This window comes from Agelaius phoeniceus, chromosome 5, assembly GCF_051311805.1.
Source record: "Agelaius phoeniceus isolate bAgePho1 chromosome 5, bAgePho1.hap1, whole genome shotgun sequence".
In the NCBI taxonomy this organism is placed as follows: Eukaryota; Metazoa; Chordata; class Aves; order Passeriformes; family Icteridae; genus Agelaius; species Agelaius phoeniceus.
In genome coordinates, this window is record NC_135269.1 from 71,942,272 (window position 1) to 71,965,009 (window position 22,738).

Below are 22,738 nucleotides of genomic sequence, written 5' to 3' on the forward strand. Positions count from 1 at the left end.
CCTCTTCATTCCTCAAGCTGGGACAGTCCATGGTCATTCCCACACTGCTGCTGCTCAGGTCTGAAATGTTGGAGTGGCAAAGGCAACGCCAACAAATCGAAAGCATCTTCAATTTTTACATTTAATTACAGTTAATTTAATTTAATTACAATTCCTCCTTCCCCTTTCTGTGTGCCAGGTTCATCCAGGAGATCGAGCAGGCCATGGAGCTGGGCCCAGCCAAGCAGTGCCCTCTGAGGGAGTTCCTCACCATGTACATCAAGAACATCTTCCTCAGCCAGGTCCTGGCCGAGATCAACAAGGAGATCGAGGGCGTCACCAAGGCCTCAGATCCCCTGAAAATCCTGGCCAACGCTGACACCATGAAGATCCTGGGAGTGCAGAGGCCTCTGCTGCAGGTGGGAGCTGAGGGACCCCTCAGGACAGCCCTGTTGTCCATGCCCAGCCATGCCCTGGTTGTGTATCCAGTGAGGAAAGGGTCCATGGAGCTGTTCCAGGGCTGGAGCCAGGCTGGGAGAGCTGGGAATGTTCCCCTGGAGAAGGGAGGGATCCAGGGAGAGCTTCCAGCACATTGCAGGCCTGAAGGGGCTCCAGGAGAGCTGCAGAGGGGCTGGGGCCAAGGCCTGCAGGGACAGCACCCAGGGAATGGCTCCCAGTGCCAGAGGGCAGCCAGGGATGGGATCTTGGCAATGAGGAATTCCTGGCTGGGCTGGGATTGCCAGAGCAGCTGGGGCTGCCCCTGCATCCCTGGAGTGTCCAAGGCCAGGCTGGACACTGGGGCTTGGAGATAGTGGGAGGTGTCCCTGCCCATGGCAGGGGTGGCACTGGATGGGCTTTAAGGGGAAGGAATATTTTCATGTGTGTCTCCTTGAGAAGTTCTGGGGCCATCTGCCAGTCACAGAGCTGTGCCATCAGGGTAAATACCCATTCCAAGCTCCCAGGAGGAGCAGGGATGGGATCCAATCCTCCCAAGCACATTGGTGACTGATGTGGAGCCCCAGGGCTCCCTCCATCAGAAAAAGCTGTGAGGGATTTGGGTTGCAGATGGAGAATTTGTAGGAGAAGTCTCCTTTGAAGCACCTTTTTTGAACTCTAGTGTGGAGCAGGGATGAAAGCAGCCAGCTGTCACCCAAACTCCATGAGGAACAGAACAGTGTGGATTCCCACCCCAAAATTCTAAATTTCATGTGTTGCCTGGGACTGCAAGGAATGGCCAGCACCAGGGCTGTCCCTCAGAGCTCTGTGCTGGGGCCAGCTCTGTTCAGTCTTTATTGACCACATGGATGAGAGGGTTGAGCCTGACATCAGTGAATCTGCAGGGGACACTGAGCTGGGAGTGTGTCACCATTTCCAGAATTTTTGATGGATTAATGGTCACTAACTGTGCCTGTCTGGGTGCAGCAGGACTGGGATGGTCCTTTCAGAGCCAAAACAAAATCAAATTCCAGAACAGCATTTCCAGAAGTCCCTGGAGGGGGGAAGAGCTTCTTTAGAAAGGGGCCAAAATTCTCTTTGCAGGAGCTGAAATGATGTTTTTGAGCTGCACAGAATCCCTGGATTGTTTCCTTCCCAAGCTTTACCTGCCTTAATGTGGATAAAGTATTTTTTGTGACTCATGGCTTCATTTCTCATGAAAATGTGTTCTATAATGTCAATATATTTCCTTAAAGTTCATTCAGGGTTGAAGATTTAGAGGGGTTTGGAATTTTCTCATCCAGTTCTTACAATTTGTTTCTCTTGATGGATGGAAATTATTTTGAACTGAAATTATTCTTGGTCAAACTGTCTGTGGTCAGGAGGTCTCCTTGTTCCCGACATCAAAGAAGGGCAATTCTCTGAATAGACAAGAAAAATTGCTGCCTCTTTGAACCAACCCATCCAAACAGCTCCCTAAAATAAATCCTATTGATTTTCCATTAAAGGGGTTAAAAAAAAAAATTCTGCATGACAATGCTGGAGCCTGGAGTCTTTGCCCCCATCCCCTTGTGGATATGATGGAGATGTGGTGAATGAAGCTCTCCCCCAGTTTTTTGGGGTGTTTTTTGGGGTGTTTTTTGCTGTTCCTGGGTCTCTGGTTTAACCATCCCACTCTTTGCTATCCCAAAGATCTCTCTGGAGCTTCTCTGGCTGGGATTGGAACAGCACTGGGGAATTTATCAGCCCCCACCGACAAAGCTGCCTTGGGATCACTATCAGCACATGTCTGAGCTGAATTAGATGAGAGAGAAAAAGTTTTCAAGCATTGTGTGCTCACAGATGAATCACCCACTCCTGTAAAAGATTATCCTTAAAAAAAAAAATTGTCCTCTCTAAATATTCCATTTTACTGCTTGTTTTCCATTCTTCCCCTCCTCAAGTGTAAAACACTTGAAAGCCTTTTCCTTTGCAGAGCGACTGAATCACCGTGAAACTCATTTGTCTCAAAATTATTCAGCATTAAATTTCAGGCTGTAATTGTTTAAATCGATCCTAAATTAGGCTACAAGTGCCTCGACAGCTTCTTGCAGCCTGTTCTTGTAGGGTTCTCAACGAGGTGATAAATCTTCCCACCCAGGTGGTCACTGGGCCTTAAAAACCTGTTGCTCCATCTCCAAAAAAATCCAAATTGCTTCACTCTGGAGCAGCAGAGTGGGATTTTTCCTCTCCTTCAAAGCCTCTCTTGTTTCTTATCTCAGCATGGCGTGGATGATGCTCCTGATACTTCTTTGCCCAAACTCCAGCAGCTGAAAATCCCCCCCAAAAAAACCCAAAAAACTCCTTAAAAAGTCAGGTTGTGCAGCTGTTTTGGAGGATAACGATTTTTGCTGGAGCCAATTACCACAGCACCCACTCCAGGCACGGAGCCACTCACTTGTGGCTTCCCAAGGAGACATCCCTGAGAGCTTCTGGAACGTTCTCTTCCCATCCAATGAGTGGTTATTAAGGAGAAGGATGGTCCCAGCCAGCAGCTTCCGATGGCTCACCAGTGCTGATGGCTGCAGGCTTTGATGGAGGCTGGATGTTATTATTTATTACTATAAACAAATTAATTGTCTTTCCAGGCTGGCTCCCTGCCAGCAGCATCCATTAAGGAGCAGGCATGGCTGATCCATGGGGTTTTTTCCCATTCAAGGATAATTTTAAAGCAATTTTAATGGTTCTGAGCCTCATATTTCAATTTTGGGTTGGTTTTTTTTTGCACTTGGCATGGTGTTACAACCAAGATGTTTTCAGCTCTTGTTTGTGTGTTTCATGTCAAGAGGGTAAAACCCACCGAGTGCAGAATTTGTGCTAAATCTGCTTTTCTAGCTTCAAATGAGAGACAAAATTATCTCTTGGTGGGAATCTGACTCTCCCTGTTGCTTCCAACATTTTTTCAGATAATTTCTCCTCTTGAGGGGGGGAACATTGAGTGCAGTTCCTGCCTTTTTGTGGAAGCTTTCAGAAGGCTCCTGTGTCAGTCAGCTGCAGTCCTCCACCGAGGACTTCTGAGCTGCACAAAACCAATTGCTTCAGGCAGAGTGTGTCAGGGTTTTAATTTATTTTAGAAACTCAACTTTTAATTTATTTTAGAAACTCAACTTCCACTCTCGCGTTCAGTGCAGTCCAGGGCAGAGGAGCTCTCTCTGGGTGGACATTTTCAAGCGGTGCCCCTGGCAGGCAGGATTATTTTAGATTTATTTTTGTCCTCTTCAGATCTGCAGAAGCAGAGTCACACGTCACAAACCATCCCACAGGTGTGAGTCATGTCTGACCTGAAGGGAACAGCCCCATGTTTGAGGTCTCTGACATCCCCTCAATCCCTGACATCACTGGATGTGCCTTGGAGTTGGACAGGAACTGGACAACCCTCATTTGCTCACTGATTAATCACTAAACTGGGGGATATTTTGGGTTTAAAGGGACTTTTAAAGGGTTGGAAGGGACCTTTAAATGGATTAAATTGGGGAATATTAAATTGGGATTTTTTGGGTTGGAAGGGACCTTTAAATGGATTAAATTGGGGAATATTAAAATGGGGGATATTTGGGGTTGGAAGGGGCCTTTAAAGGGTTGGAAGGAACCTTTAAAGGGATTCAGTTGGGGGATATTAAATTTGGGATATTTTGGATTGAAAAGGACCTTTAAAGGGTTGGAAGGAACCTTTAAAGGGATTCAATTGGGGGATATTAAATTGGGGTTTTTTGGGTTGAAAGGGACCTTTAAAGGGTTGGAAGGGAGCTTTAAAGGGATTCAATTGGGGGATATTGAACTGGGGGGTATTTTGGGTTTAAAGGGACCTTTGAAGGGTTTAAAGGGACATTTAAAGGGTTGAAAGGGACCTTTAAAGGGCTGGAAAGGACCTTTAAAGGACTTTCAGTCCAGCCCTGCTGCCATGACCAGGACCATCTTCCACTATCCTTGCTCCAAGCCCCATCCAAGCTGGCCTGGAGCATTCCCACTGAGATTTGGGAGCAAAATGTTGATGCTGCTCCTCTCTGAGGCCACCAGGGTGTTTTGTTCACCTCAGCATGACTCTGCCATGTTCTCCCCTGGGTGCCCAGAGCAGCTGTGGCTGCCCCTGGATCCCTGGAAGTGTCCCAGGCCAGGATGGATGGGGCTTGGAACAGCCTGGGATAATGAAAGGTGTCCCCACCCATGGGATGGGATGGGATGGGATGGGATGGGATGGGATGGGATGGGATGGGATGGGATGGGATGGGATGGGATGGGATGGGATGGGATGGGCTTTAAAGTCTCTTCCAACCCAAACCATCCTGTGAGTCCAACCTCACCCTCACTCAGCACGTGCAGCTTATTTTCAGTGCCAGCTCATCGAGTACCCCCCAGACCCATAAATTCCTTGCCTTCCAAATTCCTTGTAATTTACTTTCTTTTCGTTTTTTCCCCTCTTGCTTTCAGTTTTTCCTCAGAAGTTGGGAGTAAACCACATGAATCTGCCCCCAGCCTCCATCGCAGGCCTTGATTGATTATTTTAATTACCCAGAGAGCCCTGTCAGGCTCCCTCAGCAGCAGCATTGCTCTCATAAATCCTCATTTTGCCTCACAGGGCTGGTGTCAGCCCCAGCCCCTGTTACCTCCCTGGCCAGGGGAGAAGCCTTTTAGCCTGGCCAGCCTCCTGCTGGTTTGAAGCTCCAGCTGCACATTCCTCATTGGCAAACTCATTAAGAATCCCTGGCAGCAGAGCAGGGCCTTGGGATGCTGAGGCAGAGCAGCTTCTCCTCCCTGCTGAAAATCCAGTGGGAAGTCACAGATCCAAGTGCCACAGGAGTGACACTCACCCAGTTTCCCCTCTTTCCTCCAGCTCCTTTTTTTTCCCCTAGATTTCTGCAATTTTAAACCAGTGCTTTGCCTTCACCGGGGTTGTTTTGGTGATGGGTGAGCTGGAATTCCAGGAGGAAGCTGGAAAGGCAAAGTCTGATAAAGTTCACTTTAAGGAAGCTGTATTGCTCCATTGTGGTGGTGTTCACAGGGATCCCAGGACGAGGGAAAAGATGAGAATTGTGACTCCATGTTTCAGAAGGCTGATTTACTATTTTATGATATAATATAATATAATGTTATGTTATGTTATGTTAATGTTATGTTATGTTAATGTTATGTTATATTATATTATATTATATTATTAGAAAATTATATACTATTATATTAATTAATTATATCTATATTATATTAAAAGAAAATGATATACTAAAACTACACTAAAGAATAGAAGAAAGGATTTCATCAGAAAGCTAGAAAAGAAAGGAATAGGAAAGAATGAAAATAAAATCTTGTGACTGACCAGAGTCCGAGACAGCCAGACTGTGATTGGCCATTAATTAAAAACAACCAACATGGACCAATCCCAGATGCACCTGTTGCATTCCACAGCAGCAGATAATCATTGTTTTTCTTTTCCTCTGAAATTATTGTTTTTCTTTTCCTCTGAGGCTTCTCAGCTTCTCAGGAGAAAACATCCTGGCAAAGGGATTTTTCAGCAAATATCATGGCTGCAGTCCATCACCAGCATTCCTCCAGGAATGTCTTCCATGGAATCCCAGGATGGTTTGGGTTGGAAGGGACCTTAAATCCCACCCAGTGCCAGCCCTGCCATGGGCAGGGACACCTCCCACCATCCCAGGGTGCTCCAAGCCCTGGCCTTGGACACTTCCATGGCTGGGACATCAAAACCTTCCACAATCTTCTCTGGGAAACCTGGTTCTTCCATAACTCGCTTTTCCCTAGGAAAGTTTAATATTTGCTGTTCCAAAACACACCAGAGCTTTAATTTGGGGCCTTGGTTGGGCTGGGCTCTGTGCACCCATCAGCTGAAATTTGGGTGCCTCTATCACACCACAGATGTTTTTCCCGTCCCTCTCCTTGCTCCATAAATCCAAAATAAATCCCAAATCCAGCCTGGATTCCATGAATCCATCCAGTCTCCCATGAAACACTTGATGGATGGTTCCAGGAGAAGAAACTTCCCTGTGTTCTTGCCAGGTTCCTCCAAAATCCCATTATTTTTCTTGCCTCGCATTTTGAAGCCCGGGCCCGTTTCATTGAGGAGGAATCACTCTCATTCCCGGGTTTTGAAATGTTTTCCTAATCACAAGTGCTGCATGAGAAGAGCCATCACATTTTGAATAATTGATGGCTACTTTATTGAGTTGTCAGCACTAATTCATCCTCCTTTTGAAGCGCTGCGACGTTCAAAGGAGCCATCCTTTCACAGCGTGCTCATTTTTCCAGGAAAAGTTCATTTTTATAATCACTTTTTTTTTTCTCTTTTTCCCTCCCCCTCTGTGGAATGTAATTGTAGCTGAGAGGGAGGGTTGAGGCACGTTCCAGCACCCTCTAAAATGCCTTTATTCCTCCTCTGGCTGCTCATTTCTCTGCCTCCCTCCTCTCGCAGAGGTTTAATTATACCTGTTTTAAAAGCACATTTTGAAATATGACACCCAGCTCTGCGGCAGAACAAAAGAGACATTAATCTATTGTTGAAAGGGAAGGTAAAAAGCTCTTTTTTGTGTGTGTGTGTTCGTGGCAGGGGCTGCCCCTCCCTGACAAGCAGCGTTCGGTGGGAGTAGTTGGGATTTTGGAGGCAGGGACTTGTCAACAGGAGAATTATAAAAGGAGCAGCAATGCAGGAATGCTGCCATTCCACTGGAATATTCCTCCTCTGGCACCCTGCCTCTGGAATCTTCCTCCTGAAGTGGATAAACTTTGCAGTTGGAAGGCTCATGGTGCTCTAATTTACATCTGAAAGAACTGAGGGAAGGCAGTGAATTAAAAGTTTCCCCCTCCTGGTTCTAATCTGTAAATAGAGCCTTTCCATTAAAATAAAATAAAATAAAAATTAAAATAAAATATAAATAAAATAAAATAAAAATAAAAATAAAATATAAATAAAATAAAATAAAATGAAATATAAATAAAATAAAATAAAATATAAAAAATAAAACAAAATAAAACAAAATATAAAAAATATAATATAATATAATATAATATAATATAAAATATATAAAATATAATAAAGTATAAAATATAGAATAAAATAAACAGTCTCTCTCATGCACACAAAGCCGTCAGAATAGTAATTTTTTTTTTTTTTTTGGCAAATATTTTGCTTTTGTGCTGGGATTTTTGCTTTGTGTGAGCTGCACTTTAAAGAAGGGAAACGTTTTTCCCTCTCCCCATGAAATTGAACCAGGTCTGGTCTTCCTGGGGCTGATCCAGGATTTCCTGGGGAATTCACACCATTGGGATGCAATATTTAATTAAAACATTTAAGGACTTTGTGCCTGTAAAGAAAACTGCTACAGGGTGTGAAAATCGAGGAAATGCTACAACTCTGTAGGACAGCCCTGGCCAGGGCTGGTTTAATTAATTAATTCATTAATTCTCTGTTTAACTCTATTTTTTTATCATTTAGGGGTGGTGTCAAATGTGGTGTTGAGGGGCAGGTTGAGCCCTTGCCAGGCATTCCCTGTTTAATTCCTGCTCTGTCATTTTCCACCACAAAATGAAAAATATTATTAATCCCTGTCCTCCCAATTAGCAAAGAGGTGTTGGAGATGCTCCATCCCTGGAAGTGTCCCAGGCCAGCTTGGAGCAAGCTGGGGTAGTGGAAGGAGTCCCTCCCATGGCAGTGGGGCAGAACTGGGTGCTCTTCAATTTCCCTTCTAACCCAAATCCCTCTGGGAATCCATGCCCCATTTTCCTGGAGTAAGAGCTGCCAAAATGTGCAGGAGCTGGGGTTTTAGAGCTCCAAGTGCTGGACAAGTCATGGACCTGAAAATAAAAACTCAGTGGGAATAATTTGGGCTGTCCCTTGACTTGTTTTGATCAAAAACTTTGTGTCTTCCTCTGGAATTCCAGTTTTATTGTTTTTCTTAAGTACTGGACCAACAAAACCTTTTTTGAGGTCGATATTGATTTAGCAGAAGGCTGAGCTGTTTTTCAGAGGACATGGGTTTATCACAAGCCATTTCCAACTTCTTCTCACCCAGAGTGGTCCTGGCAAGGATGGTTTGGAGGGACTCAGGATCTCACAGCCACCAATGCTTTACTTTTGTGGGAACCGAGCTGCTCAGCACCACCTTGGACATTTGACCTCACATTTGTACCCTGAGGTCTCCAGGAAAACTCTCTTTGAATTCCTCTGAATTCTCTCTAAATCCTCAGCTCTGAATCCCTGTTGGTGAGGGAATGGCCCCTGGGACACGGAGGTGAGGATGGGATTTGTGTGACTCGGGGTGGAAAATCCTCCCTTTTCACACAGGGTGCAACTGCTGTGATTCTGCTGAGGGACAGGAGCTTGTGAAAGCAGTTTAGCCAAAAAAAAAGACTTTCTAAAGGGTATTTAATTGGCTCTTCACTTGGAGAGAGTTCAAGAAACTCCTTTTGGGAAGTTGGTGTAGCCACAGGCCTCAGCCACCTTCGTACTGCTGAAGTGGAAAAACAGATTGACCTCGTGTTGCAGAAACCACTGAATATTCAAAATTCCTCTTTCCTCCCCCAAAATTGCCCTTTTTTTGCCCAGTGATGGACCCAAATTGTCTGTTTCCTGCACTGTACAGACCCCAGATAGGATGATTATCCCATTTCTCCAACATTTCCCTGTTTGATGCATGCTCCCCATCAGGCCATGTGTTTTTCTGGATAAGACAGGAAATGTTTGTTCTACACAGGTATGAAACAAAAAGCAGTAACTGAGTAGTATCTCTGAAAACCCTCTTTGAATTCCTCTGAATTCTCTCTAAATCCTCAGCTCTGAATCCCTGTTGGTGAGGGAATGGCTCCTGGGACACGGAGGTGGAAAATCCTCCCTTTTCACACAGGGTGCAACTGCTGTGATTCTGCTGAGGGACAGGAGCTTGTGAAAGAGTTTAGCCAAAAAAAAAAGACTTTCTAAAGGGTATTTAATTGGCTCTTCACTTGGAGAGAGTTCAAGAGACTCCTTTTGGGGAGTTGATGGAGCCACAGCCCTCAGCCACCTTCGTACTGCTGAAGTGGAAAATCTGTAAACACAGATTGACCTCGTGTTGCAGAAACCACTGAATATTTAAAATTCCTCTTTCCTCCCCAAAAATTGCCCTTTTTTGCCCAGTGATGGACCCAAATTGTCTGTTTCCTGCACTGTACAGACCCCAGATAGGATGATTATCCCATTTCTCCAACACTTCCATGCTCGATGCATGTTCCCCATCAGGCTGTGTGTTTTTCTGGATAAGACAGGAAATGTTTGTTCTACATAGGTAAAAAACAAAAAGCAGTAACTGAGTAGCATCCTGCTAGTAAATGAGCAGTAACCCAGTAGTAGCTGAGCTAGTCCAGTTTGCTGTTTCTGTGTGAAACTGAGTGAAATTCGCTGCCGTTAATTGCAACAATATCAGAGGTTAATTCCTGCCATTCCATCCCCGGGAGATTCATTTCTCCTGGACTCTCTTTGCATTCCAAGGGCTCTCCCATAAGCGATCTTGAGTGCCACCTGCCTTCCCAATAAAGCCTGGAATCCATCCGTGAATATGACAACAAAAATGACAACAAACATGACAACAAACATGACAACATCCCAGAGACAAACGATCTCCGCTCCGAGTTAATTCCCGTTTCCCAGCAGGGCTCCGCGGCGGCCCCGCTGGGTTTGGAAGCGCTGCTGTTTGGTTAATAGATGAATGTTTTGTGTGGATGGCTCCATCCCAGCCAGGTTTGGCTCCCTGGCCTTCCCTCTGAATGCCTGCATGGATTTATCCACAGGACAATCAGCAGAATGTCGTTAGAAACGGGAAAACAACGGGTGATAAAACAGAGCGCTGCTTCCCCGCCATCCATGACTGCCTGGGAGGCCTCTCGGAGGTGCTCTGGCTGCTGGGAAGGGGAGATGGCTCTGTCAGGAAATGATGCACAAATTCCACATGGGAAGGGACAGTCCATGGCCCCATCCAGCCCATTTTCCAAGCAGGATTGCTCGTTACAGCGCTGGCGGGGATTGAACAATGGCAGCACCGCCGTTATCAGACATCTCCCACGATGAGCTGACCCAGTAGGTTTTTCATTTCCCAGTTTGATGTCTTTTATTTTCTTTTTCTCCTAAAATGTGTTTTTTTGGTGGGAAAAGACAACTTCTTTTCCATGCTGCTCTTTTGCTGCGTTTTGGGAGTGGGGTTTTGCCGTCGCACGGGGCTTTTGGATGACAGAAATCCTGAATTAGGAGCAGGTGGTTGCTAAAGTGCTGAGTAGTTCCTTCAGTTGCTTTTACTTTTTTCCAGCAGGTCAGGGAGTGGAAATACTGAGTGCTTAGTGTAGGAAACCCTGAAGTGCAGCTGAATAATTTTTGGGTTGTTTTGGTTTGGTTTTTTGGGTTAATGGGAAGGTCTTTGGGAAAATAGTGATAAAAATGGTTGGGATCTGAAGGAAGCAAAGGTGTCCTTGATGGGCGATTCAGGATTTATCTTTATTGCAAGGCCTGCAGGGACAGCACCCAGGGAATGGCTCCCAGTGCCAGAGGGCAGCCAGGGATGGGATCTTGGCAATGAGGAATTCCTGGCTGGGCTGGGATTGCCAGAGCAGCTGGAGCTGCCCCTGCATCCCTGCAGTGTCCAAGGAAGGATTGGAGCAGCCTGGGATAGGGAAGGTGTCCCTGGAATGAGCTTGGAGGGCCCTTCCCACCCAAACTGCTCTGGGATTCTGGGATTTGGGACACTCAGAATCCATCCCGAGGGATTTTTATGGAAAATGGGGAGAGAAAAGAGAGGAAAAGGGAAGGGAGACCCTTCATGGTTTGCTGAGATTCCCAGTGAAGCCCCTGGGTCCATGAATGTCTTGGGGAGGAGATGGATCCAATGCCAGGCTGGGAGAGCTGGGAATGTTCCCCTGGAGAAGGGAGGGATCCAGGAAGAGCTTCCAGCACATTGCAGGCCTGCAGGGGCTCCAGGAGAGCTGCAGAGGGACTGGGGCCAAGGCCTGCAGGGACAGCACCCAGGGAATGGCTCCCACTGCCAGAGGGCAGCCAGGGATGGGATCTTGGCAATGAGGAATTCCTGGCTGGGCTGGGATTGCCAGAGCAGCTGGGGCTGCCCCTGCATCCCTGCAATGCCCAAGGCCAGGCTGGACACTGGGGCTGGAGCAGCCTGGGACACTGGGAGGTGTCCCTGCCATGACAGGGGTGGCACTGGATGGACTTTGAAGGTTCCTTGGAACCCAAACGATTCAGGGATTGCTTTGGGAGTATCTGTGTCCCATCTATGAGGTTCCCAGAAAATCACAAAATCCCTTGTGACTGGAAAAGCCCTCCAAGACCATCAGGTCCAACCTGTGCCCAATCCCCACCTTGTCCCCAGCCCACGGCACTCAGTGCCACATCCAGGCTTTCCTTGGACACCTCCAGGGATGGAAGCTCCATCACAAGTCCAAGTGATGCCATTTCTGTGCTGGTTTAAACTGGTGTGGCCCAGCTTTCCTACTGGAGAAGGTCAGTCTGAAGGGGAAAGGGCCCTGCAGGCCTCTGGCATTTTCCAAATCCATCCCTACTTCCAGAAACTGGGATACATCCTCACCTCATGGCTCCTCCTTGGAATCATCTTCCTTTGGGAACGGCCCCACCCTTCTGTTGTCACCAGCAGGGGCCTGGGGAAAAAAGAGACCACAGGAAGAGAATACAGAGGGTTAAAAATATTCCAGTTTGCTCCCAGCCCACGGATCCGTTGTTGTAATTCCTGCTTCTCCTGGCAGGATCAAAGGCTGGTGTTGCCTGTTCTCCCATCTCCCCAGCTCTGAGTCTGTCATTCCCACATCTCCAGGGGTCTGGGGTGGTCACTGAGGTTTGATGAGTTCCATGTTAACACGAGCTGCCGGATCCTGGGGGCTGCCTCCACACGCGAGGAATTCCCAAATAAATCTTTGGAGGCATCGGCGACAGAGCTGTGATCTCCTCGGGCTTTGATGTGTGAGCACAAGGCTGAATTTATTGAATAAATCACCAGAGATACCAGCACATGCAGCTGCCCTGAGTTTTCTCCTGTCTGTGCTTTTTGGGGGCAGGATTCTGGCTGGATTTTCCCTTTTTGGATGTACAAAGACGCCCCCCTGAATCACCCTTAAATTGGTCAATTTGACCCTAGCTCATGCCACAATCCAAAAAATGCAAAATTGATTTGGTTTTTGCTGTTTTGTTTTTTTGGGGTTTTGGTGGAGGTTTTTTTGTTGGCTTGTTTGTGGGGTTTTTTGGTGTTTTTGTTTTGTTTTGGGGTTTTTGGGCTTTTTTTTTTTTTTTTGGGTTTTTTGGGCTTTTTTTGGTTTTGTTGGTTTTTTGGGGGGTTTTTTTTGGGTTTTTTGGGGGTTTTTTTGGGTTTTTTTGGGTTTTTTTTGTAGATGCAAAAAAAAATGTAAACCAAGAGACTAAGTGAAATTATAGATTTTTTTTTTTTTTGTAATCTGCTTCATTTTGCAGGACACGAGGCTTCTTTTCATAGCTTCCAGCTTTGGGAAAAAAAAAACTCTGCATAATGCCAATGGTTCCATAAAATTAAAACTCAGGATTAAGGATATTTGGGTTCTGTTCTTGTGTGGGGACCTTGAGTCCATCACCTCCCCTTTCCAATGGTTTTGCTTTTTGAGTCATTCCTGGAAGGAGGAGCAGGGAGGAGCCCTCAGCTCTGCTTGGGTGGTGTCTGGAGGTGCTTGGGAGGCCCCTCCTTGCTGAGCTGCTTTGGGATTTCTCCATCCCAGCCCTGGATTTGTTTGAAATCCTTTGGAATCACAGGAGGTGGGGATTGGGAATTCCAGTGTCTTGCTTGTCCTGGAGTTCAGTTGTTCCTGTGCACTAAAATATTGAAATTCAAGTCTTGCTGAACAAATTACTTGAGGGAAAAATTTTTCTCCTTCCTGTCCTTTTCCTAATGAATTCCTCTCTTTTTATGTATAAGTTGCATTCCAGCACTGGGATGTTCAAATGGAAATGTGGAAAATTTTGCCCATTCTGTTGAGAAACACCTGAAGAATCAAATTGTCACCCTCTGGCCTTTTGTCTGGAAATTGGGGTGGAAATTCCCCTTTGGAATTTTTTTTCTCCCTCAAATTTAAGACCAGCCTTAGCCCTGCATAAAATCAATGCACAGAAGAGAAAATTTCACCTTTCTGTCCTTTTCATAACCAATTCCTCTCTTTCCAGTGATTTTATGTATAAATTGCATTCCAGCACTGGGATTTCCTACTGGAAATGTGGAAAATTTTGCCCATTCTGTTGAGAAGCACCTGAAGAACCAAATTGTCACCCTCTGGCCACCTCTGGCCTCTTGTATGGAAATTGGGGTGGAAATTCCCCTTTGGAAATATTTTTCTCCTTCAAATTTAGGACCAGCCTTAGTCCTGAATAAAATCAATGCACAGAAGATAAAATTTCACCTTTCTGTCCTTTTCCTAACCAGTTCCTCTCTTTCCAGTGATTTTATGTATAAATTGCATTCCAGCACTGGGATTTCCTAATGGAAATGGAAATTTCCCATTGGAAATATGGAAAATTTTGTCCATTCTGTTGAGAAACACCTGAAGAACCAAATTGTCACCCTCTGGCCTCTTGTATGGAAATTGGGGTGGAAATTCCCCTTTGGAAATATTTTTCTCCTTCAAATTTAGGACCAGCCTTAGTCCTGGATAAAACCAATGCACAGAAGTTAAAATTGTGAATTTAACTGCCAGTTATGGGCTTGAAAATCCTTTTGGGATGCCTCAGAGGGATGAATCCATAGCAAGGCCTCTGCTCTCTCCCCATGTTTGCCAGGGATTGCTTTGGTGAACGAAGAATTCTTCATTAATTACAGTTGGGTTAACGAAGGGTGAGACAGAAATGTGGATTTTGGTGCATGAAGGTGAATTTTGGTGCTGAAAGGTGAGGTTTGAGTGTGTTTTGGGATCCCCCTATGGCAAAATGTCACTGCTGGTGACATTGGCCTGGTCACTCTGTGTTCTCTCACCCCTACAAATGAGACTTTTGGACACTTATGCCAAAATCTGACACATTGGCTTCTAATTTCAGTGAAATGACATCTTTGTGAGCCCAGGAGCTCAGCCTGGCTGAGCTCAGAGTCCCTCTTAAGCCTTTACCCCTCACTCCTGGATGTCACCCTTTGTTTTCCAGTGATCTCTTGCACTTTCGTTAATTTTGTTTAATTTAGATCATAATTACAGCCTTTGCACTGGACAGCACCAATCCAGGGGCACAACAATATTTTCTTTTGGGAACTCAGCCCTGCTAAACCTTTCTCAATTGGTTTTTTTCCCAATTTCTTTTGGTTTTTCATCATCCACCTTTTGCTGTGGTCACTGTGTCTTCCCAGAAGCATCACTGAACATTCATATTCACCATCTCCGGCAGGACATTTTTAATAGATAAATATATTTTAAATATTGGCATTTTGAGACTGTGAGAAAAAAAAAAAAAATAGATCTCAGAGCACATAAAAATAACACCGAGGGGTTTTATTCTCCAAACTGGGCCGGCTGCATGAAAACATTTATTAAAAACGAGCTCCCAAGCGAAGGGCTCTGCTCCCCAGCATCATTAATTCCCTGCTCCACGTCCCATTTGTGCCCTGCTGCAGCTGCTAATGATGTTCTAGAGCAGGCATGACAAAGGAGAGGGAAAGCTGCCACTCACCACCGGTGAAAGAAATTTGTCACCTTGCCACCAGCTCACCTGTAATTGGGGGAGTTGTGTAAAGAAGTACAAACCACTCCTAGGAATACTCAGGGATGGGGGGTGAAAATGTCAGGGATGGGTTTGTTGGGTTTTTTTTTCAGCTCCTACAGCACAAACCAGGCTGGGAATCACTGGCTGTGAGTCCCTTTTCCCTGCACAAATGTATATTGATTAATAAAGGGGGAGCCTGGCCCGTGCTGGCACTTGTAAGTGATAAACAGTTCTGCAGCAGTGCGGAGGGTGTATTAAAGGCTAAGAGCTAATGACTTTTCTGCTGGATGGAACACATTAAAAGCAGCGGGAAACTGCAGCTATTTTATCACCTCACTAATGTCCCTGACAACATTCACTTGGTGGGAGTGAATGGATGGGAATCCATTTGGAGGAGTAAATTAAAATACCTTAAAAAATGCCTTTAATAATAGCTCCAGAACTCAGCGGGACCAGAGAAGGGAGAGATACAAAAGGCCAATTAAATTATCCCCTCCATCTCCCTGCCAAGGCACTGATATTCCTGATTGTGCTGGGGCTGCTGGATCATTCCAGGAGGATTTTGGTCTCTCAAGTCAGGGAATGGTGTCAGGGCTGGAAGTTGGGGCTGTCACAAAATTCCCCCTGTGTCCAACCAAATCTTCCCTTCCCCGCTCCTTGCACTGCACATGAAATGGGAATAAATGAATTTTGAAAATCCTTGTCCAAGTGACAATTTTCCTATTCCCTGCTTTTTAAGTTTGTAGCAAAGCTGGGTTAGGAGCCAGCTTGGGATCAGGGATTCATTGGTTTGGAAATTATGGAAAGGCGCCTCCTCACATGGATACTTCCAGTCCAGCTGGGATTTTTGGAGGTATTGAGACCACCTTGGCAGGGAATTCTTGGATTGTGCAGCCCTGGCACAGCTGCCCAGGGAAGCGATGGAGTCCCCATCCCTGGAAGGGTTCAAAAACCACGTGGAGGTGGCACCTGGGGACATGGTTTGGTGGTGGCCATGGCTGGTGGTTGGACCCAGTGACCTGAGAGGTCTTTTCCAACCTCACTCTTGATCCCACTGAATCCCAGCCCCTTTCTGGGATGCTGGGAAGCTCCTGGGTGCTGACTAAAAATTCCCATTTTGTGGGGAATTCAGGAGATTTGAGCAGTTCTGATGTGGTTTGGGTGGACAGATGGACTTTGCTGGTGCTGGAGAATAAAATGCCACCACTTTGAGATATTCCAGGGTCAGAGCTCCTGGGGTAGGGCTTTTTGTTGAACTGGGGGTTTTCAGCAAAGCTTGGGCGTGGAATTTGAGTTCAAAATGGAATTTTGATTTCAAAGTGGAATTGCTGTGGAATTTGAGTTCAAAATCAGAATAAATTCACCAGATCTGCCAGCAAACTTCACCCAGTGGCTTCTCCACCCTTGTGGCAGCCTCCCCTCTCTGTGCTTTAACTGGGTCTGATTTATTCTGCATTTACTGGGTTTGTGCAGGGCTGGCCCCAGAAATTGTTAACTTTGAATATTGAATAGAGTGTTTAAAGGAGGGAAACTCTTCTGCATGGCCACAGAAATGAGCAGATTTTATGGTTCATGTTCTTTTTTTCTTTTTTTTTTTTTTTAAATAAAACAAATGTACATTTTGCTCTCCATCAATATTCCAGTTCAGTGGAGCAAAGCTTTCCTGGATCACACAGTGCCAGGTAAATAAGATTTAGCCAAGACCTTGTTTGTGCACTCATTTGGCTCCTGCAACATCACATTTAAAGCAGGGAGAGAATTCCAGCAGATCCTGGGCTCACATCCACGGGGTGAATTCACTCAGCACCTCTCAGGATAAATCCCCTAAAAATTAAAACATCACCTGCATTGAAAAAAAAAGAAAAAACCCCTTGGAGTTAAGAGGGGAAGCAAAGTTGTGGTAGGGTGTAGTATAACCACAGTAATGGGCAAAAAACTGATACTGGAATAATGGATTTTCCTGGGAAAAGGCTGGGAGAGGAAAGCAGCCTGTTAGATTGGAGACTGTAAAAAGAGATTTTGCTGCTAAACACGGGTTTGAATGGAATTGATGCCTTCTAACAACTCCAGCTCTTTGTAAAACCTGGATATGCCAGAAAGAAAAGTGGGAAAATGGTGTTATCCATGTGGGATAACTACTGATCAGTGGAAGAGGGAATTTAGATTCTCCTCTTCCCTCTGTTAGCTAAAAAATATGAATTTAGTTGGTTTTGCTCCTCTATTTTGTTGTTTTACTCTTTTATTTGAGTGTTGGTGCTGGAATAGGGCTCCAGGCTGGCTCCCTGATGGATCCAACTCTCCCCATTCCCACTCCCGTGGCTCAGGGCTGGAGTTGGCTCTTTTAGAGCCCCCAAAGAGCATCAAACTGCTCATTTATCCCAAAATTCCAGCCAAACCGGCTCCCTAGCTCCTGCTTTTCAGGTTTCAGTAATTCCCATCTCTGACTCTGCTCATTTAGTCAGAGTTCTTCCATTTTTGGGAGAAATTTAGACAAAAAGCCCCAGGTTTTATCTTCCTTTCCCCTTGCCCTCCAAGGCACTGACAGCACTTGATATTTATTAGCACTTGATATTTATTAGCACTTGATATCTATTAGATATTTATTTATTAAATACCTGGGCAGATATGTAAATTTAAGGAATTCAAGTTTTGTCCTTTGGGGATGGTCCCAAATCCGGAGCTGTGGCTCAGCTTTGAAAACTTTCTCCTGTCCTGCTTTAACTTTCTCCTGGGCTCTGCTTGGTGCTTAAAAATCGTGAGGGATCAGCTAAACTCCAGCTTAAAAATGAGATCAGGCTTTATGAATTCTTCTCCTTTAAGGCAGCCCTCATCTGGTGCCTTCCTCTGCCAAGGCATCTCGAGGAGATATTTTGTGATGGGCAATAATCAAGGAAAACTGGACAACTTTTCCAGTGCCAAGGTCTCCTCCTCCATCTGCTGTGTTGTGGTAAAGACATTTCTGAGCAAGATATTCCCATCTTTTGTCTGCTTCCCCCAAGGAAATGCAGCCAGGGAATGGAGGTTCTCCCTCCCAAGGCATGGGAAAAGCTGGGATTTCTGCAAAAAAATAAAAATTTAAATAAATCAAGGGGGAAGATTGTTCCTCTAATCCAAGTGCTCCTCACCTGCAAGCTAGAAAATAAAATTATGCAGTTTCCATCCCTGGAAAAGTCCAAGCCAGGTTGGAATAACCTGGGACAGTGGAAGGTGTCCCTGCCCATGGCAGGGGTGGCACTGGGTGGACTTTAGAGCCTCTTCCAACCCAAATTGTTCTCTGATTCTATGCAAAGCTGAAAGTTTTGGAGGTTTGAGCTCTGGCTTTGAATTTCTGCGTGTTGAAAAATCACCTTTATTGTCCTGGAACTGTGTTTTTAAGGAACCCTTAAAAACAAACCCCCAGCTGCATCATTTTACCTCCAGTGCTCTGTTTCTCCAGTCATTTTTAACCCTCTTCACTGGGGTTCCACAGGGCAATAACCCCAAAGGAATGGCTGGAATACTGAAATTCCAAAGGAATGGCTGGAATACTGAAATCCCAAAGGAGTGGCTGGAATACTGAAATCCCAAAAGAAATTGCTGGAATAATATCTCCAGAATATATATGGAATTTATATATTCATATATATATATGATTTTTTTTTCATATATATATGAATATATTTGGATTATATATATATATATATGGATTATATATTATATATATATATATTCCAATATATTGGGATTTTTAGTATATATGAATGTATATATATATTTATATGAATATATTGGGATTATTTATATTGGGATTTTATATATTATATATATATTCCAATGTATTGCGATTATATATATATATATATGAATATATATTTTATATATATATATATATATAGGGATTATATATATTACATATTCCAATGTATTGGGATTATATATATATATATGAATATATATTTTATATATATATATATATATAGGGATTATATATATTATATATTCCAATGTATTGGGATTATATATATATATATAAATGAATATATTTTTAATATATACATATATAGGGATTATATATTATATATTACAATGTATTGAGTTTTTATATATATATGAATATATTATATATATATATATAGGGATTATATATATTATATATTCCAATGTATTGGGATTATATATATATATATGAATATATTTTTAATATATATAGGGATTATATATATATTGGGATTACACATATTATATATATATAACAATATATTGGTATTTATATATATGAATATGTACATATTGGGATTATATATATATAATAATATATGAATATATATTATTATATCCATATTATATATTCCATATTATATTTGCCATTATACATGGAATATGTAAATTCCATACATTGCTGGGATAATATCTGCTCGCTGTGTGTGCCACCCCGCAGCCAGAGCAGGAATTCTGCCTGCCCTGGAGCTGCTTTCCATCTTTCCATCACCTGGAGCTCCAGCCCAGCTGGGAACAAGGAGCAAATCAAGGGATAATGGCAAATGTTTGCAAACCCATACAGACAAACCTCACAGTGTCAATAACCAGCGGTGCTCTCTTGTTTTATCCTCATCCCCACCACAGCTGAGGGACAGGAGGGCATCAGGAGGAATTTCCTTTTATTTTTAGCAGCCCTCAGCCCCTTTGAAAAGCTTGCTGGAGGAGTAATGAAGCATCCCCTGGGTGGTGTTGGGATTCAGGTGTGAGGGGCTGGATATTGTTCTCGGGATGAGTTCCCTTGTTAGTGCGGGGGTTTTTATTTTTAAAGGCTCCATTGAAGCGCCCGGCCATAAATTAAGCTTTGATCGCATCCATTTGCTGTTAACGAATCCAGATGGGGCAGAGGCGCCGGGGTGGTGGCTCTGGGATCATGTGTGAGCTGCCTTTCATTCTGGGGACGTTCAGAAGCTCCAGGGCTGGCCCAGCTAACGAATCCAGCTGTCCCCAGTGCCTCCCGAGACAGGGTGTCCCCAGGGACACCTGCAGAGGTGGCAGCAGGGCTCTGGGAGAGGTTAAGATGTCTCAGGGAAATAAATGGCCATTACGTATCTGGCAGTGCCTTCTTTCATATGGTAATTCCCTTTCTTCTCCTTTTTATTTCTTTATTTTTTTTAATCATTCAAGTAGCTTTGTGTTCCCTTTAAATCAGTAGGGTTTATTCTAAAATCCACACACTGGCAGGAGCTTTGCTGGAATTTTAATGTTGTGGAGGAAAATAAGTGGAAAAAAAACTCCATAAAAACCACAAGATTTTCTGTGTTAGCATCCACTCGTGGGGTTTTGTTATTGGGTTTTTTTCCAAATCTTAGGAAAAGAAATTGAAATGAGCTGGATCGAGGGCAGGCTTGGTTCCTCCTGGTGTGGTTTTGTGTCCAGCCCAGGAGGATTCCTGGCAGGACAGATCCTGCTGCTGGGAAGCTGCAGGAGACCAGTTGATATCATGGATCTGCTGGAAACCCCACCCTCCTCCCACCACTGAAATCCTAGTGGAAAAGGAAAAATCTGATTAGCCACACAAGAAGGAAAGGAATTGCTTTTGTCTTCTGTGTTCCTACCTGAGCTAGGGAGGATTTTCTTCTCTTTTTTATTCCTGAGGGACCAATGGTGACTTTAATCCCTCAGCACATTGCTCAGCCCATCCTGGGCTTGGCTTTAATCTCAAACCACATCAGGCTCTGCTCAGGTGAGACCCCACCTGCAGAGCTGCCCCAGCCCTGGAGACACAGCAGCAGCACCTGGAGCAAATCCAGAGGAACCCATGGAGCTGCTCCAGGGCTGGGAATGTTCCCCTGGAGAAGGGAAGGCTCCAGGGAGAGCTTCCAGCACATTCCAGGGCCTGCAGGGGCTCCAGGAGAGCTGCAGAGGGACTGGGGCCAAGGCCTGCAGGGACAGCACCCAGGGAATGGCTCCCAGTGCCAGAGGGCAGCCAGGGATGGGATCTTGGCAATGAGGAATTCCTGGCTGGGCTGGGATTGCCAGAGCAGCTGGGGCTGCCCCTGCATCCCTGCAGTGCCCAAGGCCAGGCTGGACACTGGGGCTGGAGCAGCCTGGGACAGTGGGAGGTGGCCCTGTCATGGCAGGGGTAGAATGGGATGAGCTTTTTTGTCCAGGTGCAGTTGGGAGCCAAGAACATCCCAGGAACAGCACAGGCAGTGCCTGAGCCCTCAGGGAACCCCCATCCCAAGGATTTGGGAGAGTTCCCAAAGAGGATGAGGTTGGAAGGTGCTTTTTAACCAAGTCAGGGACAGGGAGCAGAGCAGGATCAATTCCTGTCCTTTAATCAGGAATTCAGCACAGAGGTGGAATTTGAGCTGGTGGGGCTCTGGCACAGCCATCACACCCACATGGGGATTGATGGGGTTGTCCTGTGAGTCACCAACTTCTCCTCAGTCCTGATGAACACAGAGGGAGGGGGGCTCTTTGCAAATCCCTGGGGTCCTCCCATGTAATTTGAGTCCAGAATTTCTCAAATCAGCCAGGGTTCCCAAACGCTTCAGTATCTTCCTTTGCTGCAGTTCAGGAATAACCCTTCACTCTACTGAGACCATTAATAATTCAATTTATATCAACCTGGGACTTCCATGACCTCCCCTCTGTCTTGTTTGCAGCAACAAAATCAAACACAGTGGGCAGAATAAATACAAAGTGTGCCAAGGCACCTCAGAAATCCCAGAATTCATACGGAGCTGTTGAAATCTTGGACATTGTTGGATATATGGTCCCTCCTGCAGGCTGGAGGAAACCAAACCTGGTCCTCAGGGGTTTTAGTGTCACTCTGGGCTCTGTTTAGGGTGGCAAGGTGGGCATTGATCAAAGGCTGGGCTGGAGGTCTGGGAGGTCTCTTCCAACCTCAGTAATTCCAGGGTCTGTAGTATATGGAGCAGCACTTTGTGCTGTGTGTACCTCTAAAAATCACATTTGTGCCTTTTGAGGCTGCAGCTAATAAAGAAAAGACCTGGTGAACTGCGGGGTGCGGAGGATCAGGAATGAGACATCACGCCATGATCAGTGTGATCAAGTGAAGCCAAATTTATTATCCCCAAAAGGGCTCTATTTATAATAAATTTCTACTGTTTATGCTAATCTCTAGCTAATACATGATTGGTTAATCCTAGCTGTTCACACGTCTAAAATTAAATGCTGATTGGATTTTCTAATTTTTCACACGTCTTGCTGTGGTCGTCTGGCTCACCCATTGCTTCTCTTTTTTCTCAGTTTCTCAAGATTGCTGACAAACTTGCTGAGTCCAGATGACTCTTCTTGTATCTTTCTCAAGGCCATACCAACCCCATTTCTGAATATATCCATTATCCATTGTTTGTGAGCATTGTCCATTAGTGCCAGCAGGCTGGATTGTGCATCAGCTGAATGTGGCCATTGTCTTGCAAAAACTCCTCAACCTGCAAAAAATCCTCGACAGTGAACTTCAAGAAGCTTCTCAGAAACCCCAATTTCCAGAGCTGATAACTCTTAAACCACTTTCCACCCATTTCCTTTCCCTCGTTGTTCAGCCTGGCAGGAGCCACTGGCAGAGCATCAGTTGCACCTTTGTGACAGCAATTAGCAAAG

At 44.9% G+C, this 22,738-nt stretch overlaps 1 protein-coding gene across 1 annotated transcript in view; it reads left to right on the forward strand.

Annotated features, from left to right (window-relative positions):
- Positions 1-22,738, forward strand: part of EXOC4 (exocyst complex component 4) — a 365,227-nt gene that overhangs the window by 269,182 nt on the left and 73,307 nt on the right. Inside the window, exon 11 of the mRNA XM_054632077.2 lies at positions 179-398. Coding sequence (XP_054488052.1) covers positions 179-398 — 220 coding nt within the window. The remainder of the gene's footprint in view (positions 1-178; positions 399-22,738) is intronic.